The 18,180-nt window shown below is 43.5% G+C and overlaps 1 protein-coding gene across 2 annotated transcripts; it reads left to right on the forward strand.

Moving 5' to 3' along the window:
• Positions 1-480: 480 nt before the first annotated feature.
• TRA2B (transformer 2 beta homolog) lies at positions 481-16,322 on the forward strand. Of its 2 annotated transcripts, XM_059479285.1 has the most exons (9): positions 481-600; positions 6,602-6,735; positions 10,056-10,218; positions 11,055-11,243; positions 12,104-12,219; positions 13,062-13,145; positions 14,844-14,906; positions 15,331-15,404; positions 15,909-16,322. In XM_059479285.1, exons 1-9 carry the CDS (start codon positions 565-567, stop codon positions 15,917-15,919), a joined length of 870 nt encoding a protein of 289 aa, XP_059335268.1. In that variant the 5' UTR covers positions 481-564; the 3' UTR covers positions 15,920-16,322. The 2 variants fall into 2 exon arrangements, with proteins under 2 accessions (XP_059335268.1, XP_059335269.1); XM_059479286.1 differs by lacking the exon at positions 15,909-16,322 and having other exon boundaries at positions 15,331-15,412.
• Positions 16,323-18,180: the final 1,858 nt, after the last annotated feature.

The following is an 18,180-nucleotide window of genomic DNA, read 5'->3' on the forward strand; positions in this document are numbered from 1 at the left end:
CGACACTCTGCTGCCCTCGAGTGGGTGCCTAAGAAATATCCCGCTCTTCTCTGCCCACGTGCTTTGAACTAATGCTTTAACACTCAAAAAAACTCCCTCGCAATCACATTTTTAAACTGTTTCCGCAGCATGGCGAGGGCGAGGGCCGCGACCTCACCTGAGGCGAGGGTGCGGAGCCTCACCTGAGGGGGCGGGGCGGGGGCGGAGCCTCGGTGGGGCGGGGCTTAGTGGGGGCGGGGTCGTGACAGTCGCCTCACAGCTGACGTCAGGGGCGTGGCCTCAAGTCGAGTGACGGCTAAGGGGCTTGGGGTGGGAGAAGGGGCGCGGCCACGTAGGGGGCGTGATTTCGCCTCATGGGCGGCCCTTTTGTAAGGCGTGGTCTAAGGTTGGGGGCGTGGCTTTGGGGGCGCGGTCTCCGGCTCAGGGATGTGCCCCTGGGGGCGTGTCCTGCCGAGCGCGCGCGCGCGGCCCCGCGGTCTCGTCACTTCCCGCGCGGACGGCGCTGTCGCCGGGGTCGGTCGTGTCCGGTTCGGGCGGCGGTGTCGGGAGCAGCGGGACGGGACGATGAGCGACAGCGGGGAGCAAAACTACGGCGAGCGGGTAATACACGGAGCCCGAGCACGCTGCGCGGCCGGGCCCCCCCTTTCCCTCCCAACCCCACACACCCCTCCATCGCCTTCGGGTGGCGCCGGTTCCCCCGTGTCCTCCCCGTGTCCCCTTTTGCGGGTGGCGGAGCCTCCGCGGGAGCGGAGAGGCGGGTGAGGCGGCGCTGCGGGGTCGATGGCGGAGGGGCCGCTCCCCGCATGAGGCGCCCGGCGCCATCTTGGGCCGGGACCGCGCGCCCGGGAGGGACAAAATGGCGGCCCCGGGCCCTCAGGGGCCCCTCGCCCTCCATCCCACCCTGCGGAGGGGGAATCCTGATATCATCCTCCCTCCAGAGCCGCCTCGCTATCCACTCTTGAGTCGCTCTTTAATTTAGACCGCTTTTCGCTGTATCTGCCCTGTAACAATAACTCTGCTTCTCGGGCCTGGCGTCCAGGTGGCTTGGGCTCTTCTCTGATTTAAATTTGATAATGGAGGCAACCCCTTGGCTTTGTGAAAACTGCAGCAGATCCCTGCCAGGGCTCCTAGCCTCGGAAAGATCTCACTGTCCAAAAGAGTTTTTATTAATGTCCAAATAGATGCCTTGCTAAGCTTCACGTTTCTGATACACATCTGTAGTTGCTTTTTGTTTACTGGATCAGCTTTTGATGTCTTTATTTAGGGTCACTACTGGGTTTTGGGGATTTTTTTAGCATAATTCAAATATTTTGTTGCAGTATCGGAGGGAATTGTGGAGGTGATAAGTTCCTAAGTTTTAAAATAGAGAGGGCAATAAATATTAAAAAACGTAGTAATTTTGAGCAATGTCTTTCTTAGAATACGGTTTTGTCTAATTAATTCACTATTAGAAGCTGTTATGTCTAAGTGTTTCTACTTCAAGGATGGTAAAAATAAAAAAAATTGGTCTCCAGGGAGCTAAAAATGGGAATGAATGGTGAAAGACAGGGATTAAGGAATAGGCTCGTGCTTGCACCAGGGTTTTCATTGGTATCTTCATTCACTCTGAAGTTTTTTTGGTGAGGGGGTGTTTTTTGCTCAGGGTGAATTATTTGTGCGTTAGTTTTTTTTAAAGATGCTTTAATTGTTGTGAAGGTCAAACTGGAAGCCAGTGTAGTCTTAATAAAATTTGCTAGGATAACCTGCATTATCTTTTCAGTCAGAAACAGTGGAAATATTAAAGCGTCTATAGCAAAGTTTCTTTGTGTGAAACAATTGTGCAGATTATATTTTTAATATTAAAAATGTATGAAAGCATTTGTAGGCAGTCTTTGCCAGTGCCTAGAATGAATTATGTGTGAACTTTTGTGACCTTTAAATAGGTAAGTTGTTTGAAATGGACATGTCTGTAAAGGTGAAACCATAGAGCTGCACACCTGCTATTCCAGACTGGAGCAGGGATTGGTTTTCCTTCTGCTCTTGCCTGTGTTATTTATGGATTTTTTTGCTTACTGAAGGCTTATGTTTTACTGAGTCAATGGCTTTTGTGCTTTTCCAAGCTGGAGTCTCTGCAGACTTGAGTTAGTGTTTGGATAAATAATCTGGAATATGATTGCAGCTGTCTTAAACCGTCCCAGGTGCAGGCTGCCAGCAGGAATTGAGCTCTCTCCTTTATTGGTGTTCCTTAGGCAGTCAGATCTGGGAATTCAGTCAGCTGCATCTTGTTTTACTCCATTTCCAGCTGCATCGGTTTGCAGGCCTGACTTGATTGAGCCCTCATGGCCGCTTTGGGGATGAAGAAATTCCAGGTGCTTTTGCCAGGGATGGGACTTGTTTAAGCAGCAGCACGAATTTACTCTGGATTGTGGTGTTTATAAAAGGGAGAGGAAAGTTAAGAAGGTGAAAAAATCCCCACTTGAGTTCTCTTTCACAGCTTTTGCTCCATGGGGAGATGAACTGAAGAAACTGTAAATTGTTAAATACTGGAATGTACTTGAGATGCTGTCGTTGTGTTGCAATGTCATGGTTTTCCAACTTAATTTCGTTTTCACTGAAATTGTTCTCACTGAAACACATGGAATTTAGGCATGGAAGGTTTGGAAGAAGATGAGTTAAAGGCCAAATTAATGAATCCTGCCCTGTGAATTAGTTAATTGTAGTAATGGCTTGGTATGTGGTCAGAAACTGTTTAATATGCAAGTCGGGGTGGGGATTTGGGCGTTTCTAATGTATAAAAGCTCAGTTTACAGATTACTTACAAGGTATTTAATACATGTATTTTCAAGAAAGAGTGGTTTTTATTACTAAACTGTGTGAGGAGGTCTGAGGAAGCAGTTTGAGATTAGAGATGAGCTGATCACTCAGTGCCACCCCAGGGATGGACCATGCCCTGTGTTCCTCCCTCACCAGCTGGCTCTTGATGGCACCTCTTGGGGAGCTCATTCAGTGCCCGAACCTGTTGAAGATAATTTGGGTTTTGCTGGTGGATTAATTTCCTTCCAGCCTGGGCACTGGAGGAGCTCACAGAGCCCGTGGCAGAGGTGGTGGGAGGAAGCTGTGGCCTGATTTTTGAGAACACACTGTTCTTTCTGTGTGGAGTTTGGAAACCTGTGGAAGGTTTCTGCTCTCCCTGCAGTGAATCCCCAGCAGTGATCTCGTGTTCCTCAGGGGAAGGGAGGCAACTTCCATCAGGGAGAGGTTGGGGAATGTGCAGTCAGCACAGTGACACCTTGAATAAAGAGGTTGCAGGTCTGATAGTGTCATGTGAGGCTGCACCTTTTCTTAGGAAAACAAGTGGAAATAGATTATTTCATAGGAATATATGATTATAAAACCTTAATACTTTTATTTCTCTGTATCTTACATTACTGACTGAAATCTGTAACTGATTCCTGTGAGGAAAACCTGGATCTCAGAAGTGCAAAGAACTGCGGCCATCATCTACTGCTTCTGTCCATGGAAACCTTTCCCACCTACTGTCCCCCAAATAATCCTGCTCTGGGACATTCCCTGCTCAGAGTCCATGGCTCTTTGGGAATGTGCTTAGAGCTGATATAATCACCCCAGCACTTGGTTTGAATGGGCTCAAGGTCTGGAATGAACCATTTGGAATCCACAATCCACAAGCTTCGGGGCTTCCACGTGAATTCCAGAAGTGCTTGATGAAGGGGAAGAGCTGTTGATAAAGACAAGGGATGTGGGGAGGGAGGTTAAATTCAACTTGACAAGGTTAGGGGGGAAAAATGGTTATTGTTTAGTGAATAAAAGTCTGGATGTGCTGACCAGCAGTGCTGGAATACAGTCAGAGTAAGAAGATTGTTTGTTCCCTCTTCCCCGTGTCATGCCAGGAGCACACTTGGGCATTTTTCAATAACTTAAAACTCACAGAGTGAAAGAGCAAAGAGTAGGAAAAGCAAATATAAAGAACAACCAAAAAGGATGCAAGAAACAAGCTGTGGGAGTGACTGATGTGAGCCCTCAAGGGTGTAAAATAAATTTGCAGTGCTGCAGGCCCCTGGTACTTGGAGTTTTGGATCGGGAGGATTTCCTGGGGCTTGGGGTGAAACAGGGACAACTTGGTAATTTTGGGCTTATTACCAGTCCTGGTGATGTCCAGAGCAGGTGAGGTGCATTGAATTCCTTTAAGGCTGGAATAAAGAAGTGCAATAATCCTGTAAAATGGGTGGATTGAAGGATGATCTGGGGAAAAAAGTGGATTTTTAAAGACTGGAAAATTTGAAATGCAAAGGAGTTGAATGAAAATAGGCCAGCTGTTAAACTGTTTTTGTTTTGGTAGACATTTGTCTTAAAGACATTTTCTTCCCAAGTTTCTGCTCAGCTCCTCAGTGTCCAGACTCCATATCAACCTTAGCATAGTACAGCAAAGACTGCCTGAAAAATGTACCAAATATATGAAGATTTGCCTGTTCTCTACTCATTTCTTCAAAGCTTTTTGACTTTTCAATGCTCTGAAAAAGGGTTTGGTGTGTGTTTGTGGGCAAAATCCTCCCAACTGCTTCCCTCCAATCCTGCATTTCTCCTTTTCTTTCTGGTCTCCACCTGTAATTGGATACAACTCCTTGTGTTTAGCCCAGATTGTCTTTTGTGAATGGAATTATTTTTTCTCAGGTGAAAAGCAGCCTTGGTTTGCGTTTTAATCCTTCTTCAATCTTGCTTTCTCTAACTTTGTTAAAGAGCTTAGACTTCTTATGGCAAAATTAATGTATTAACTCAGAACTCATCTCTGTGGAGTGTTTTCTTTGGAAGTTACTAATGGATTTAGATTAAATTAGTTAATTGTAAATTAAATTGCTCCTAAACATTCCCCCTGCCCTTTGCAGTGTTAGTACATGGGGAAACTGTAGTTTAGAACAAAACATTAAACATCTGTATGAGGAATACAGCTTTGGCCAACTCTGTGCTATTTCTGTTGCTCTTGGGATTAATTGCAAACCTGCTTTGTCCTGTGCATCGTGTTTCTTTCCCCTGTATAGAAGGGAATTGTAAAATGGTAACATTTGGTTGAAGTGGTATGGAAGTGATTGAAGTGTGCAAATTTCTTGTTAGCAAATGAATTTCTGAATGCTTGCTACAGGATTCCCATTAAGTTAGTGTTCAGGTTTAAGAGGTGTTAGAAAACTAAAACGGGATTTTTGAAAAAAATGGTACCCAGTGTCATTGGTGAGCTTCATCAGAATTTACACTAAATTAAGGCTTGATTTTAGAAAGAAGTACAATTCTGCTGAATTTTAAGTTTTCTCTAATACCTTGAAATAAAGAATATTTTCTACTAGCGTGTTCAGGTATTAAAGGCATATGACTAAAACCAAGCATTTTACTGATTTTAAAATAAAAATACATAAGTTCAAACTGCTAATTAGGTCATGTCACTGCCAGAAGAGATTGCCAACATATAACAGAGCAGGTGGGGTGTTAGCCCAGAGCAGTTTGAGTGTGGGGCTCCAGTGCAGTTCTGGTCAGTGGGGAATGCAGATTTCTGTGGAAACACAAAGCCTGCACATATAATGCCACTTGTGCAGGCAGCTGGGGGTGTGTGCTCCTAAACCTTCACACCAGGGCTGCCAAACTGCAGGAGGGGCCCAAAATTCAGATAATTGAAGTTCATGGAATGACCAATGCTGTGCTTTCTGCACATCCAGCAGTGGCCGCAGCAGGACCTCACTGGAGTCACTCCTTGGTGATTTTGTCTCAGTGTGTGGCTGATAGAGCAAATTATTTGGAGTTTGCTGATGCTACAATTCCTTAGTAGGTACTCAGTTGATCCAGTTGCACTTACTGTTAAATACAGGCATAAATAGCAAATTCAGCTACTTAGGGTTAAGTTAAACTGAGTTGACTGAACCTGTTGATAAAATTATAGGGCTTTGGTAGATTCAATTCTTGAACTGCATTTATAGTAAAAGTCCACAACACTTTTTTTTTCTAGTTTCAGTTTTGGCACTAGATTTTATCCTGGAGTTCTTAAATATTCTTCATCCTGTTCTTTTTCTATTAAGGTTAATGTTGAAGAAGGAAAATGCGGAAGTCGCCATTTGACAAGTTTTATAAATGAGAATTATTTGAAGCTCAGGAATAAGTGAAGCTGAAATTTGAAAAAAAAGAAAGTGAATGCATGCTAATTATCAGACCAGAAGTCCCACTTGTAGAATATTGAGCAATTTGTGTGAAGTGGGGAAGATGAAAGAAGTCAGAATTTGAAACGGAAGAATGAAGAAAAGGAATAAAAATGAAGTTAAGATAAGAAGTAATCTGGAATCTGAAAGCACTACGCTAAGTAATTACTAGTCTGTTTATGTGTCCCTGTATATTTTGCTAAACATGCATGCATTATCTGTTTAATAGCAAAAGTACATGCAGGGTAAAGAAGTGTCTACCAGGGAAAAAAAAAAATAAAACCTCCTTAAAAATCTAGGCAGTGCTAATGCCGACTGCCCGGACACATAGCTATGAATATTTACCATTGATTTCACTGGAGCTTGTTTACAGCCCCTAGGTGAACAAGGAATTGTGTACAAATTAGGCTTTCAATATCTGCGTGCAGGAATCCCGTTCTGCTTCCAGAAGCGGAAGTGCTCATGGGTCTGGCAAGTCGGGGAGGCACACCCCTGCAAGATCTCGCTCTAAGGAGGATTCCAGGCGCTCCAGGTCAAAATCTAGATCCAGGTCTGAATCCAGGTGAGTTTGCTTCTTTTACCTCTTCCTCCTCCTCACAAGTCAGATGATTGTCAGAGATGGCCCAGCTTAGCCAGTTCTGTTCCCAGAGTTAGTGACTCTTCTGTGGACATGGACTGCAAAGGGGCATGCGTGGTTTCAGGATTGGGAAATACAAGTTATATCAATTCAGATGTTTCTGCTGCTTCTTCCAATAGTTAAATAGCTATGGAGCTTTGTATCCTTGCTGATACACTTTGGAAGTGCCTGCCTTTTATCTCTTGGTATACTAAATTGTCTCTGAGCCTGGAGTTTAGATCTTAGTTTTTTTGTGCATCAACAGATTTCCCATTTTAAGCCACATTGCTGTATTACATTTCTTCACTGGAAGCAGTGATGTTCCTTGAATAGTTGAAAGAAGCAGTAGAGATAAATGGGAATTTCACAGTCTGACATTTTAAATACGTTGATTTAACTTGAAAATTAGCATCGTGGGAAGCTTTGAATATTAGACAGCTCTGCAAGCTCTTCCAGAAAGGTTGTGGAGAGCTTGCTTATTGTATTTGTTATGTGGCAGCACAAACATCCACGTGCCTTTTGCACTGTATTACCTCTCCTGATAATCACCTGCCAAGCAAGCTGTGTGCAGGGTCAGAATTCCTCTTAAAAAGAGTAGGTAGTTGACAGCTGACTACAGTAATTAATGTGTTGATAATTTATTCACTCATTTGTAGACATTCAGGCTAAAAAAAGTGAGGTTTCAGCAGTGTGGTTTTCAGGTGAGCTGTTCACAACAAACTTTCTGTGTGAACAAGTAGTGAATTGCCAAAGCCTTGGGGGGCAGGCTGGAGGAAGATACTGTGCTGTCAGCAATCACCCAGGGTTGAAAACATAATCAAGTAGTGTGTTAAATCTTGCAAGATCAGACAGAAAGGCTTTTGTGAGAAGGAATGTGATTGGGAAGCTGTGACAGCAGAAGAATGAAGGTTTTTGTTTAATTCAGGCACAGTCACAAGTGTCATATCATGCACCTGGCAGTCCCTGTAGTGTAAGAAGAAATGTGTTGAATAAAAGGAATAAATACTTGTTAGAGTAGTACCATTAGTGAGTGTGGAATTGGAGTGTCCTGTGGGAGTGCCAGCAGTGAGAGATGCTGGGGCAGCTCGGGAAGGGCCCAGTCCCAGGTCCTGCTCTGGGCTCTGACCCTGCTGTCAGGGCTTTATCCACTTGGGGTTTGAAAACCTCAGGTCAGGGAAGCTGTAGAACACCTTTGAGGAAACCTTTTAATATTAAAACAACAAAGTCACTACACCCCAGCATATTCTCCTGCCCTTTAATCCATATGACTCCTGGGATTCCATACTCCTTAAAATATTTCCCACTTACAGAATAACCACAACACTGAGTGAAAATACAGTCACAGATGGTACACAATTCTGAGGAAGCAAATAGAAGATGTAGAATTTATGAGAGACCTGGCACATCTTACTTTTGCAATAAACAGTGTTTAAATAATACCCTGGCAATTGGCTTTTACTTTTTGATGACCAAACAGTAGAAATTTATAACTACCACAGCTTCCTGAGCATTTAACAGCTATCTTGAAGGTGCCTCTGGCTGGAAATAATGGAATTATGTGCCAGAGTTAGTGTTGATTAGTAGATTTGGACAGAATTGTGTCGAGGCACATATTTAGAAACAACCTACTTTAATCTCTGTTCAGTGCTGTCACACGTTGAGATGTGGTCATGGGCAGATCTTTGAACTCTGGCTTTCCCCAGAGAAATAACCCTGTGATAACTTCTTTATTTCTTGGTAGTTTCTGTTGCAAATGTATTTTTAAGTTACAAGCTTTATAAATTAAACTTTGATTTGGGAACCAACCTGTGTCCTGGTGTTTTTATCAGTTGGCGTGTGGATATACTTGATTTTAAAATCACTTTTATTGATGTTTGTCATTCCTATCTTTGGCTGATACCATTCTGGTACCTGAAATATCAGTTCTGTTTGCCTTAATTTTTTTTTTCCTATATCAGTGTCTAAAATGTGGCTGTGTGCATGTGTGGAGCTTCTTTTTTTTTATATTCTTTCTTTTTTTACTGTTTTCCCAGCTTCAGGGAAGTTCTCTCTCTGTTTTTTTTATTTTGTTGCCAAAAATAATGTTTTCTTTATAAATACATAATGAGAAGTGCTGTAATGGGACATGCTGAATTAATTTCTCCTGAACATGGATATGCATTTTAAGTTGAGCTTCTCTGACTCTCTCCTGATGGGGTTGGAGGTGTTTTTTGAGGAACTAGATTGAACAGTTTGCCTGCCTGGTGACACTTGGTGAGAAATCTTGGAAGAAGCTGTTAAATGCTCAGGAGTTAAAGCAGTTCAGGTTCAGAGCTTCCCTCACACCAGTGGAGTGGTGCTGCTGTGGAATTAGAGGAAGGGGACATTTAAGACGTGAAAGCCTGAAAATCTGGAATTTGTGACTCAGATCCATTGACTTTTACACTGTTTACTGCACTTCTTAGCCTTGAGGGTTTTTCCTTTGGAGTGGTGTGGAGCACAGGTTACTCAGTGCAGCCATCAGCAGACCAAGATCAGGTGTAGTATCCCTGTATGAGTGCTCAGCTTTTCTTCTAGGATTGCCTGTGTTGGGAGGGATGAGGCTTTGGGAGAAGGAATTGTAGAGTTTCAGACCCTCATGTCCACAGAGCTCATGATGTAAGAAAATATTTTTGGGGAAAAAGAATTAGTGAGCAGTTGCATAAATGCGCTTAAGAGTCAGAACATGTAAATATTCATGAACAAACAGTGCCAAATAACTGCTGAAATACCAGCAGGTAAATGAGCCAGCTCAGGATTGATTTCTTCAGATTGTGTTAAGCTCTTTTCCAGGGACATTTGATTTCAGTGTCACCCAAGGCAGCACTAAGAAAGAGAGTGCCCTCCTTAGTGGTGCATGCTTTGTGTTAAAGCATATTTGACTGATTAGTGTGAAAAGAAAGCCACTCCACTTGTTTTTACCTAAACACTGAATATTCTAAGCCCTAAGTTGTCACACCCAGGTAGCTTTGTTAAAGGAAGAGCTGACTGATCAAGTGCAAGTTCCTGGACTGCAGCAGGAATGCCCTGAGACTATCTGCAGTAATCTGATAGTAAAGATTTAGCACACAGAGAGTAGAGAGATTCATCTATTGAGAATAGTGAGTAAATGGATTATACCTGAGGTATGTGGTACTGCAGGATTTTGGAAGACAATTATTTGAGCATTTTGTGACTGTCTGTTGGATTTTTAAAATATTTAACACCCCAACAAGCCCAGCACTGTACCTCTCTGTTCTTTCCCTCAGGTCTAGGTCGAGGAGGAGTTCCCGCAGACACTACACCAGGTCGCGCTCGCGGTCGCGCTCGCACAGGAGATCCAGGAGCAGGTCGTACAGTCGGGACTACCGGCGGCGGCACAGTCACAGCCATTCCCCCATGTCTACTCGCAGACGGCACATTGGGAACAGGGTACGTGTGTGAGCCATGAGTCACGGGCTCTGCGCCCTGAGGAACACAAAGGCCTTTGTGAAACGCTTGTGCTCCTGTAGGTTTAATGTATTGCTGTCTATTAGTAGGTGACCTGTGAAAAATGTCTGGTTTATGATTGGCTTTTCGCAAATATTAAAATGAATATTAGATGTGTTGTGTTAGAAAGTAATGCTGTATTAATTCTCTTAAGTAGTGTGTTAAATATAGTTTTAGGTTATAAGAAATGTTAAAATAGAAACTATGCTATGTAGGATAATTTTTTTAAAGAAGGGACTCGCAGCGAGATAGCAGCCACAGGACACTTAAATCTTTCAGAATAAGGGAATTTATTGCCCTCTTAACAGAAGAAAAGAACTTCTTCCTGCCTTGAAGGTGCTATTAGGATTCAGAGGAAGATGTTGGGGATGACCAGACAGAATCCTGTCTTTGAATGGAATTTATGCATGATGTATGAATATGCAACAGGCTATTGCTATTAAGGGTTAATCCTTTGTTAATTGGTGTCCTTTTTCTGGCTCGTGTTGCCCAGAAAAAGGTATCCTGACATCCATAACTCTTTGTCTCTGTTGTCTCATCCTAATTCAAATTGTCCAAATTATTATTACTCTAATTGTATTACTATTTTTGTAACCATTTTATTACTATTAAGCTTTTAAAATTTAAAAAAAACCAAGTGATTGGCATTTTTCACATGACCCAAATGTCAGCCCCACCTTAGTTTTTTCTTCTTGAAGCTCTGACAATCGCAACTTGAGAAAAATGTTGCACTGCAGATAAACCCAATTTGATTTGAATATCTGTGTCCTTTCCTTTAGGCAAATCCTGATCCAAACTGTTGTCTCGGAGTGTTTGGGCTGAGTCTGTACACTACAGAACGAGACCTGCGGGAGGTTTTCTCCAAGTATGGCCCCATTGCCGACGTTTCCATCGTGTACGATCAGCAGTCGCGGCGCTCCCGAGGGTTCGCCTTCGTCTACTTCGAGAACGTCGAGGATGCCAAGGAGGTCGGTTGGGGTGCACAGTGTGGGCTTCTCATTATGTATTTATAAAGTGTTTGCTGGGCTCTGAGCTCCTGGGGTGTGTGTTCTGTCACAGGGTATAGCCAGGAGAAACTCATAGCCTGGAAAATACTTGGAGTTTTGTAATCATGGAATTTGGGCTTACCAGTGCTGCGGAATGAATTGGGAATTCTGTAATCACTTCTCAAAAAGTAGAGAATCCTACACTCATACCAATCCTTGTAAAGCTACCCTTTATGGGCTGGAACAAGGCTTACATTCTGCATAAACTCCAAAGAATCTCCAGTTTTTTCCACATCTTTTCCACATCTCTTCCACGTTTTTTCCAGGTCATGAAGTCTTCCATTTTGGTTTGCAGCTTGATATGTAGGTCCTGCTACTTGCCAGACAAAAATAAACCAAAGCACAATTGGTTTTGGTTTTTTACTTTTTATTTGTAACTCTGATATTATATTCAAGGTTATGGTAATTTGAAGGATGTATTTGAATACCTTATTGATGTTCTTTTAACCTTTAAATGTTTTATGTTGTGTGATGGAGTAGTTATATCTCCCTACATCAGCATGTTCAAAGATTGCTCTTAGTCGTGTCAGAGGCACTGAAACAATTGCCCAGTGGTGTTCCTTTCAGGATTTTAATGGCATAAAAGTCACATTTTCAGTGATTACTGGCACTGAAGTTCAGCTTACCTAGATTGTCTCGCACAGTTCATTCAGTGCAAGATGTGACACTCAGACCTGCCTCCAAACTCAGCTGTGTTTAAGACATTTTAACACTTAATGCAGTGGTTAGAAATTGTTGTTAAAGTTCATACCTACAGCTAATGCTCTTCTGTCCTTCCTTAGGCAAAGGAACGTGCCAATGGAATGGAGCTGGATGGAAGAAGGATCCGGGTAGACTTTTCCATAACAAAGAGACCTCACACACCTACCCCTGGAATCTATATGGGAAGACCTACTTAGTGAGTTTTATCTGTGATTTGGGTGGGTTTTTTCCTTCCCAACCAGTACAGGATAGGATTCATTATTTTGTAAAAATTCCTGTTTCTCCTCTGAGACCTGATTCTGAGTGGTTTTCCACATTAATGCATAAGTTGTGTTCCCTTATTCATGGCTGCTGTGCTGTACACTGAAAACACTAGACATGAGCATCAGTAGTAATGCTTGTGTCAACAGGAAGACATTTTGACAATTTCTAAATTACTTCAAGTAGTTTTCCTGTGTACCTTCAAATATTCGTGTCCTTTCCAAGCTCAGATTTTCAAGAGTGAGTGAACAAGTGTTGGTCAAGGAGCTGCGTGGCTCAGTTAGCATTAGGGCTTAGCAGTGTGCTGTCTTCACATACTGCATGCACTTTTGACTTCAAGTTGCCAGCAGTGTCAGTTGTTTTCCCAAGTCATTCCCCAGTTCATTTCCCTAGACTTTCAGCTTACTGATGGTGATGTTAAGACTACAAGTTTCTGATTTTTTTAGTCACAAAGTTGATTGAACAGGAGCTTTTTCAGAGTTAAAAGGGGATGAAGAGTTGCTTCAGAATGGAATTCCTTGTGTGCCTGTGATACCAGAAGGTTGAGGTTTATAAAGATTGAGGAAAACAACTGAAAGTTCAAGCATTTAAAAAGCAGTTGTTTAAGTAGTCCTGTTCCCACCTGCACTGATGGGAAAACAGGAGTGCTCACAGTCTTCCAGCTGTAAGCATGGGACATAATAATACAATCTAGTTTAAATAGTGTGAATTTACCTGACTACCAACAAAGTTAAAGTTCTGTGTCTTAGTAAATGCAATTTCCTTCACTCCCTGCAGTGGCAGCTCACGGCGACGAGATTACTACGACAGAGGCTATGACAGAGGCTACGATGACCGTGACTACTACAGCAGGTCATACAGGTGAGCATATTTGCAATATTTTGCTGCTTTCTAAACTCTGCTTTCTCATCTGCCTGTGCAAGCTTTAGGCAGTTCATCCTACATAACTATTCCAGAATGTTTTTGCACTCGATGTCGTTCTGGAATCTTCCTGTGACATCTCCACCAAAATGATTGCTCAGTACAAATCAAGTTGGTTGGATTGAGAAATACTTGATGTTGTTTGACCTGTGGCCTAGCTTAGTCCAAAATGTTTCTGCACTGAAGCTTTAAAAAACAAAAGTTTGTTCTTTGTAGTTTTATTTTAGATTCTTTATTTTAGATTCTTTAGGTTCATCTGTTAGCACTGAAATAGTGCAGATTAATGTTTGAGTTGGTATTACAGTGTCAATTTATATTTTGAGCACAGTGTAGTAGATAAAAAGTGGGAAATTTCTGTGGTCCCCAGTAGCTCCTGCTGATAATTATGGCACCTCAAAAATAAGGAATTGGGGATTGGACATCTGCATTAAAAGACTTTTTTAACACCCCTTGCCAGGTTGAATGTGTGTGTAATCATTATTGATTTTGGTGATAGCATTTTTCTAGCAAAATCCTCGTCCCCTGCAAAATCCTCACAATTTCTGGGACCGTTTTAAGTTGAACACAAAAAGAAGAGTTGATTTTTTCTATGTGCACTACCAAACTTTCCTGCAATTGCAGAATTCTGTGTTAAAGTTACAATGTGCCCAAGTCTTAAGTGGTGCCTTTTCCTTCTGATAGGGTTTGTGGATGTTACCAGAAGCTGTTATTGGGTCAGGAGAAAGCCAGTGGGAGCTGTCCCTGCCTGTGGCAGGGGTGTGCCCCTGGATGGTGTTGAGGGTCCCAACCCAAACCATTCTGGGATTCTGTGAAGAAATATGGAGCCACAAATGACTCTTCTGTGGCTACTTGAAAAATGTCATGGTGCTACTTTACCCTCCTACACACATGGGTTGGTTGAGGAACAGAGAAGTGTTGCTGTGTTGTCAGGGCTTCCCTGAGGAAGAAAGAGTTGGAATTGTTCAAGATGCAGTGGAGCATTGCATACCCCACCCTAAAAATTCCATTGGTAACAATTCCTTTGCATTCCCTGCCCTGTGTGAAAATAATGCCCTAAGGGAAATGCAGTGTCAGATGGGAATTGTTCTGTTAAAACTTCAGTTTCTCCTTGTTGCAGTGGGAAGTTTAATTTTGCCTGAAAAACTAACTGTAAATAAGGGAATAAACTTTAAAAAGCAATCCTCCAAAAACAACTGGGGAAGACTTTCAACTTGATTTAGTCTCCTGGTAAAGCTTTGCTGATCTGAATCTGAGGAGGTTCCAGTCCAACCACTCAGTGTTAATGCTGTATGGTCTGGTTTTTGTTCTCCAGAAGAAGTTACATCACAGTTCTTGTTTAAATGTGACTGTAAAGTGTTAAAATGTCAGGATAGGAGGTTTTTCCCTGCCTCCACCTTGGAATCAATGTTTTTCTTCTGGATAGTGAGTTGATCTTGCTGCTTGAAAATAATAAGTAAGAGGGTTTTCCTTGAATAGGTGTTTAAAAATCAATGTTAAATTAAGTAAATCAGCATCACCCAGTATAGGAACTAATGTTGTCTTATCTTCACATGATTTTCTTACTCGATGGAGGAGTTTTGTACAGTGAACTTTTTATTTTTGAAATTCCTAAAAGTCATTCTGCTTTTGTTTTCACAGAGGAGGAGGCGGTGGCGGCGGAGGAGGCTGGAGAGCTGTTCAGGACAGGGATCAGTTTTACAGGTGTGTACTGGATTAGTGGAACTGGACAAGGAAACACAAAACCTGGGAGTGCTTGGGTTGGATTTGGGGGTGCCTGGCTGTAAGTCAAGGACATCTTCACCTTGGACAAGTAATTCAGATTAAAAGTGAAGGTGGATTTGGCTTACCCTGCTTGTGTGGGATGCTCCTGGCTTCAAACTAAATTCACATGAAAGCAGATTGTGAGTGCAAGAGCTTGTATTTGTTGTATTAGTCAAAAATAATACTGGTAACAAAAAAAAGAATTCAGATCTTTGCTTTGTTACCCAGTAGAAACGTTGATCAGGTCTCCCATGCTTGTTAGCATTCCTGAGACCAGGATGGGGTTAGAGCTACCCACATAAAGCTGTGCCACTCAGCTGTGCAGGTTTTAACAAGGGGATTGTTTGTGTCACCCCTGTCACAGGAGGAGGTCACCGTCACCGTACTACAGCCGAGGGGGCTACAGATCCCGGTCCAGATCCCGGTCCTACTCACCTCGTAAGTAGCCATGGGCTCAGGGAATGCTTTGGGTTGGGAGGGACCTTAAAGCTCGTCCCATTCCACCCCTGCCAGGGGCAGGAACACCTTCCATAGACCAGGCTGCTCCAAGCCCCTCCAGCCTTACCATACCTGGGCCTAGCCCAGTCACAGAGTTCATGTCTGAGAAGTAAATTTGCCATTCCTTGAACTTCTTTTGAGCTGCTGTGTCCACTAAGATGGACTTTGGTGTGGATATTTTATTGAGCCACAGTTCCTTTATTGCTTCATTGAGAAACCTTGAGGGAAGAGTAAATACTTAGGGAAAACCAAGTGAGATAACAGCCCTTGTTTTGAGTGTAAGATCCTGTTTCTTCCTCCAAAACTCTGTTAAAACAGGAGTTTGGGAGTTTGCTTACCTCTAGGCCATCAGCTCAGATCTGATGCAGGTTTGAGGAGAGGCAGTGGATTTAGCCAGAAATCTCTCAATCCATGAAGTCTGACTGTTGGGTTTTTGTCTTTCAGGTCGCTATTAAAGCATGACACATAGAGGAATTTCTAGCTACAGCCTTTGAGTTGAAATTGCAAGTTTGTGGACAATATTTTTTTATTGTCTCTTCTGTTTAACCAAGTGACAGTGCCTAGTGAATTAGGTGACTTTTACACCTTTTATGAAGACAACTTCTGTGGTGTTCAATGCTGTTTCATTCTGCGTATTTGTGTAGTTTGGTGCTTTGTTTCCAGTTGTGTTTTGAAAGGAGTATGTTTTGCATGTATTTTTTTAGTCTCCATTTTGACTCCTGAAAGGTTTCTATTGTAAAGACAAAAACTGTTCAGTAAGTTTTTTCTACTGATTCCAAGTTATTCCCAAGATCCAAACCTGTGTAAAATGCTTTCCAAAAGTGAGAAAATAAAATAAAAAGACATTTGTTTTTTTTCCTTCCCTTCTTATTTTTGCCAAGAAAACAAAAGCATGGAGGTAATCCCAGGGCAAGTGCCATCCACTCCTTCCAGGAAGAACCAGTCTTTTGATGTAAACATCCACAAGTAAATTGCATCTGAGGTGCTTCTCAAGTCTATTTCTCAATTGTGAAATGAGCACTGAATCCCTTATTTGGGTGTTTAGCTGTTGCCACTTGTATTTAAAAGCTTTTGGGCCAACACTTCATGTGTATCTGTCATACCACGTAGTGAATTTGTGCACTTGGATCTCTGAGCCAGTTATTTTTTAATCTTGTGTTGGAGGAGCTTTCCACGTTGCTTTGTGGTGAGAATGTGGGGTTTTGTGGAAATAATGGAAATTTCTAGACTCAAAACTGATTATTTCTATGGATGTAGGGAACAAAGTTTAAGGAGGATGGTGTGCCATCATGCAAAGAAAGAGACTGAGGGAACAGGCCCCACCTGCTTCAGCTGCCTGGAGAGGAGGTAGCCAGCAGCAGCACACCAGGTGTCTTAGGGATTTAAAAATCATCCAGGTATTTGTTAAAATTTCCCTGGTTTTACTCTCCAGAGTGTACAACAGGACCATGGCAGTAATTATTGTAAATTGTCTGAGCTGCTCCTGGTGACACATTTTGGAGTTGGCTGCTCCTGGTGACCCATTTTTTGCAATGTGTCACATGGCTCCTGTGCTGAGCGTGTCCCAAATCCCTGTGCCAGGTCTGTGCTTGGTGTGAGCATTGCAAGGCCATGGTGCATCATGGAATCATTTTGTTTGGAAAAGCCCTCTCAGATGGACTCCAGCCACTCCCCAGCACTGCCAAGGCTACCACGTACCCATGTCCCCAAAAGCCATATCCACAGGGTTTTTAAATCTCTGCAGGGATGGGGACTCCACCACCTCCCTCAGCAGCTCCTTCCAGTGCCTGACCACGCTTTACATGAAGAAATCCCTTCTGCTGTCCAACTAGAACTTCCCTGGCACAGCTTGATGCTGTTTCCCCTTGTCCTGTCCCTGTTCCCTGGGAGCAGAGCCTGACCACCCCCAGCTGTCCCCTCCTGTCAGGAGTTGTGCAGAGCCACAAGGTCCCCCCTGAGCCTCCTTTGCTCCAGGCTGAGCCCCTTCCCAGCTCCCTCAGCCACCCCTGGTGCTCCAGCCCCTTCCCAGCTCTGTTCCATTCCCTGGACACGCTGCAGCCCCTCAAAGTCGTCGTGAGGACCAGGGGTGCTGGTAAGGCTCAGATCCAGATGAAAATCCCACCAAGGGTGCCAGAGGAAGTGGGTGTTTACTGTGAGCAGCAGCTTGCTGAGGTGCACCCCATAATCCACATTAAAGATTTTCTGGGGGTTTGGGGAAGAGCTGCTGTAGCTGGCCTGGTGAGGAGAGCCTGTCCAGCACTTCCTACTGCTGAATCATTCCCAGAGCTCTCAGTCCAGGAACAGCCCAGGCTCTGATGCTCCCAGGCTGAAGTGTTGCCCTGTGGCACAGCTGGCAGGAGGCTGTGGGATGTGTGCTGGAACCCACAGCTGGCTGGCCTGGTGCTCTGCCAGCAGGAAGGCAGGAATCATCCATGGGAGGAGGAGCCTGCCCTGACCCCCAGCATGGATCCCACCAGGGCAGCAGGGAATCTCTGCTGGAGCAGCATCTGCTGGCTGGATGTGACAGGCTGTGCCCTTTCCAGACCTGCTTTCCTGTCAGCGGAGGACTGATGAAAACCTTGGAAGCACGTGGAGGGGAAAAAGGAAACCAGGAGCTGTTTGTGCTGCTCTCCTCTCCCCACACATGCAGGTGGAATTTCCTCTGGGGTAGATTGAGCCTCTCCCTGTGCAGGGGATGCTCCTGTCCCTGCAGCAT

The sequence above is a fragment of the Ammospiza nelsoni genome, chromosome 10 (genome assembly GCF_027579445.1).
Source record: "Ammospiza nelsoni isolate bAmmNel1 chromosome 10, bAmmNel1.pri, whole genome shotgun sequence".
NCBI classification, from domain to species: domain Eukaryota; kingdom Metazoa; phylum Chordata; class Aves; order Passeriformes; family Passerellidae; genus Ammospiza; species Ammospiza nelsoni.

What these genes read in the sequence shown, in the direction of transcription:
- TRA2B (XM_059479285.1), top strand. Translation starts at nt 565, where the DNA reads ATGAGCGACAGCGGGGAGCAAAACTACGGCGAGCGG. An exon ending in GACGGCACATTGGGAACAGG is followed by an intron (nt 10,219 to 11,054) that starts GTACGTGTGTGA and finishes CCTTTCCTTTAG; the next exon opens with GCAAATCCTGATCCAAACTG. An exon ending in ACGTCGAGGATGCCAAGGAG is followed by an intron (nt 11,244 to 12,103) that starts GTCGGTTGGGGT and finishes GTCCTTCCTTAG; the next exon opens with GCAAAGGAACGTGCCAATGG.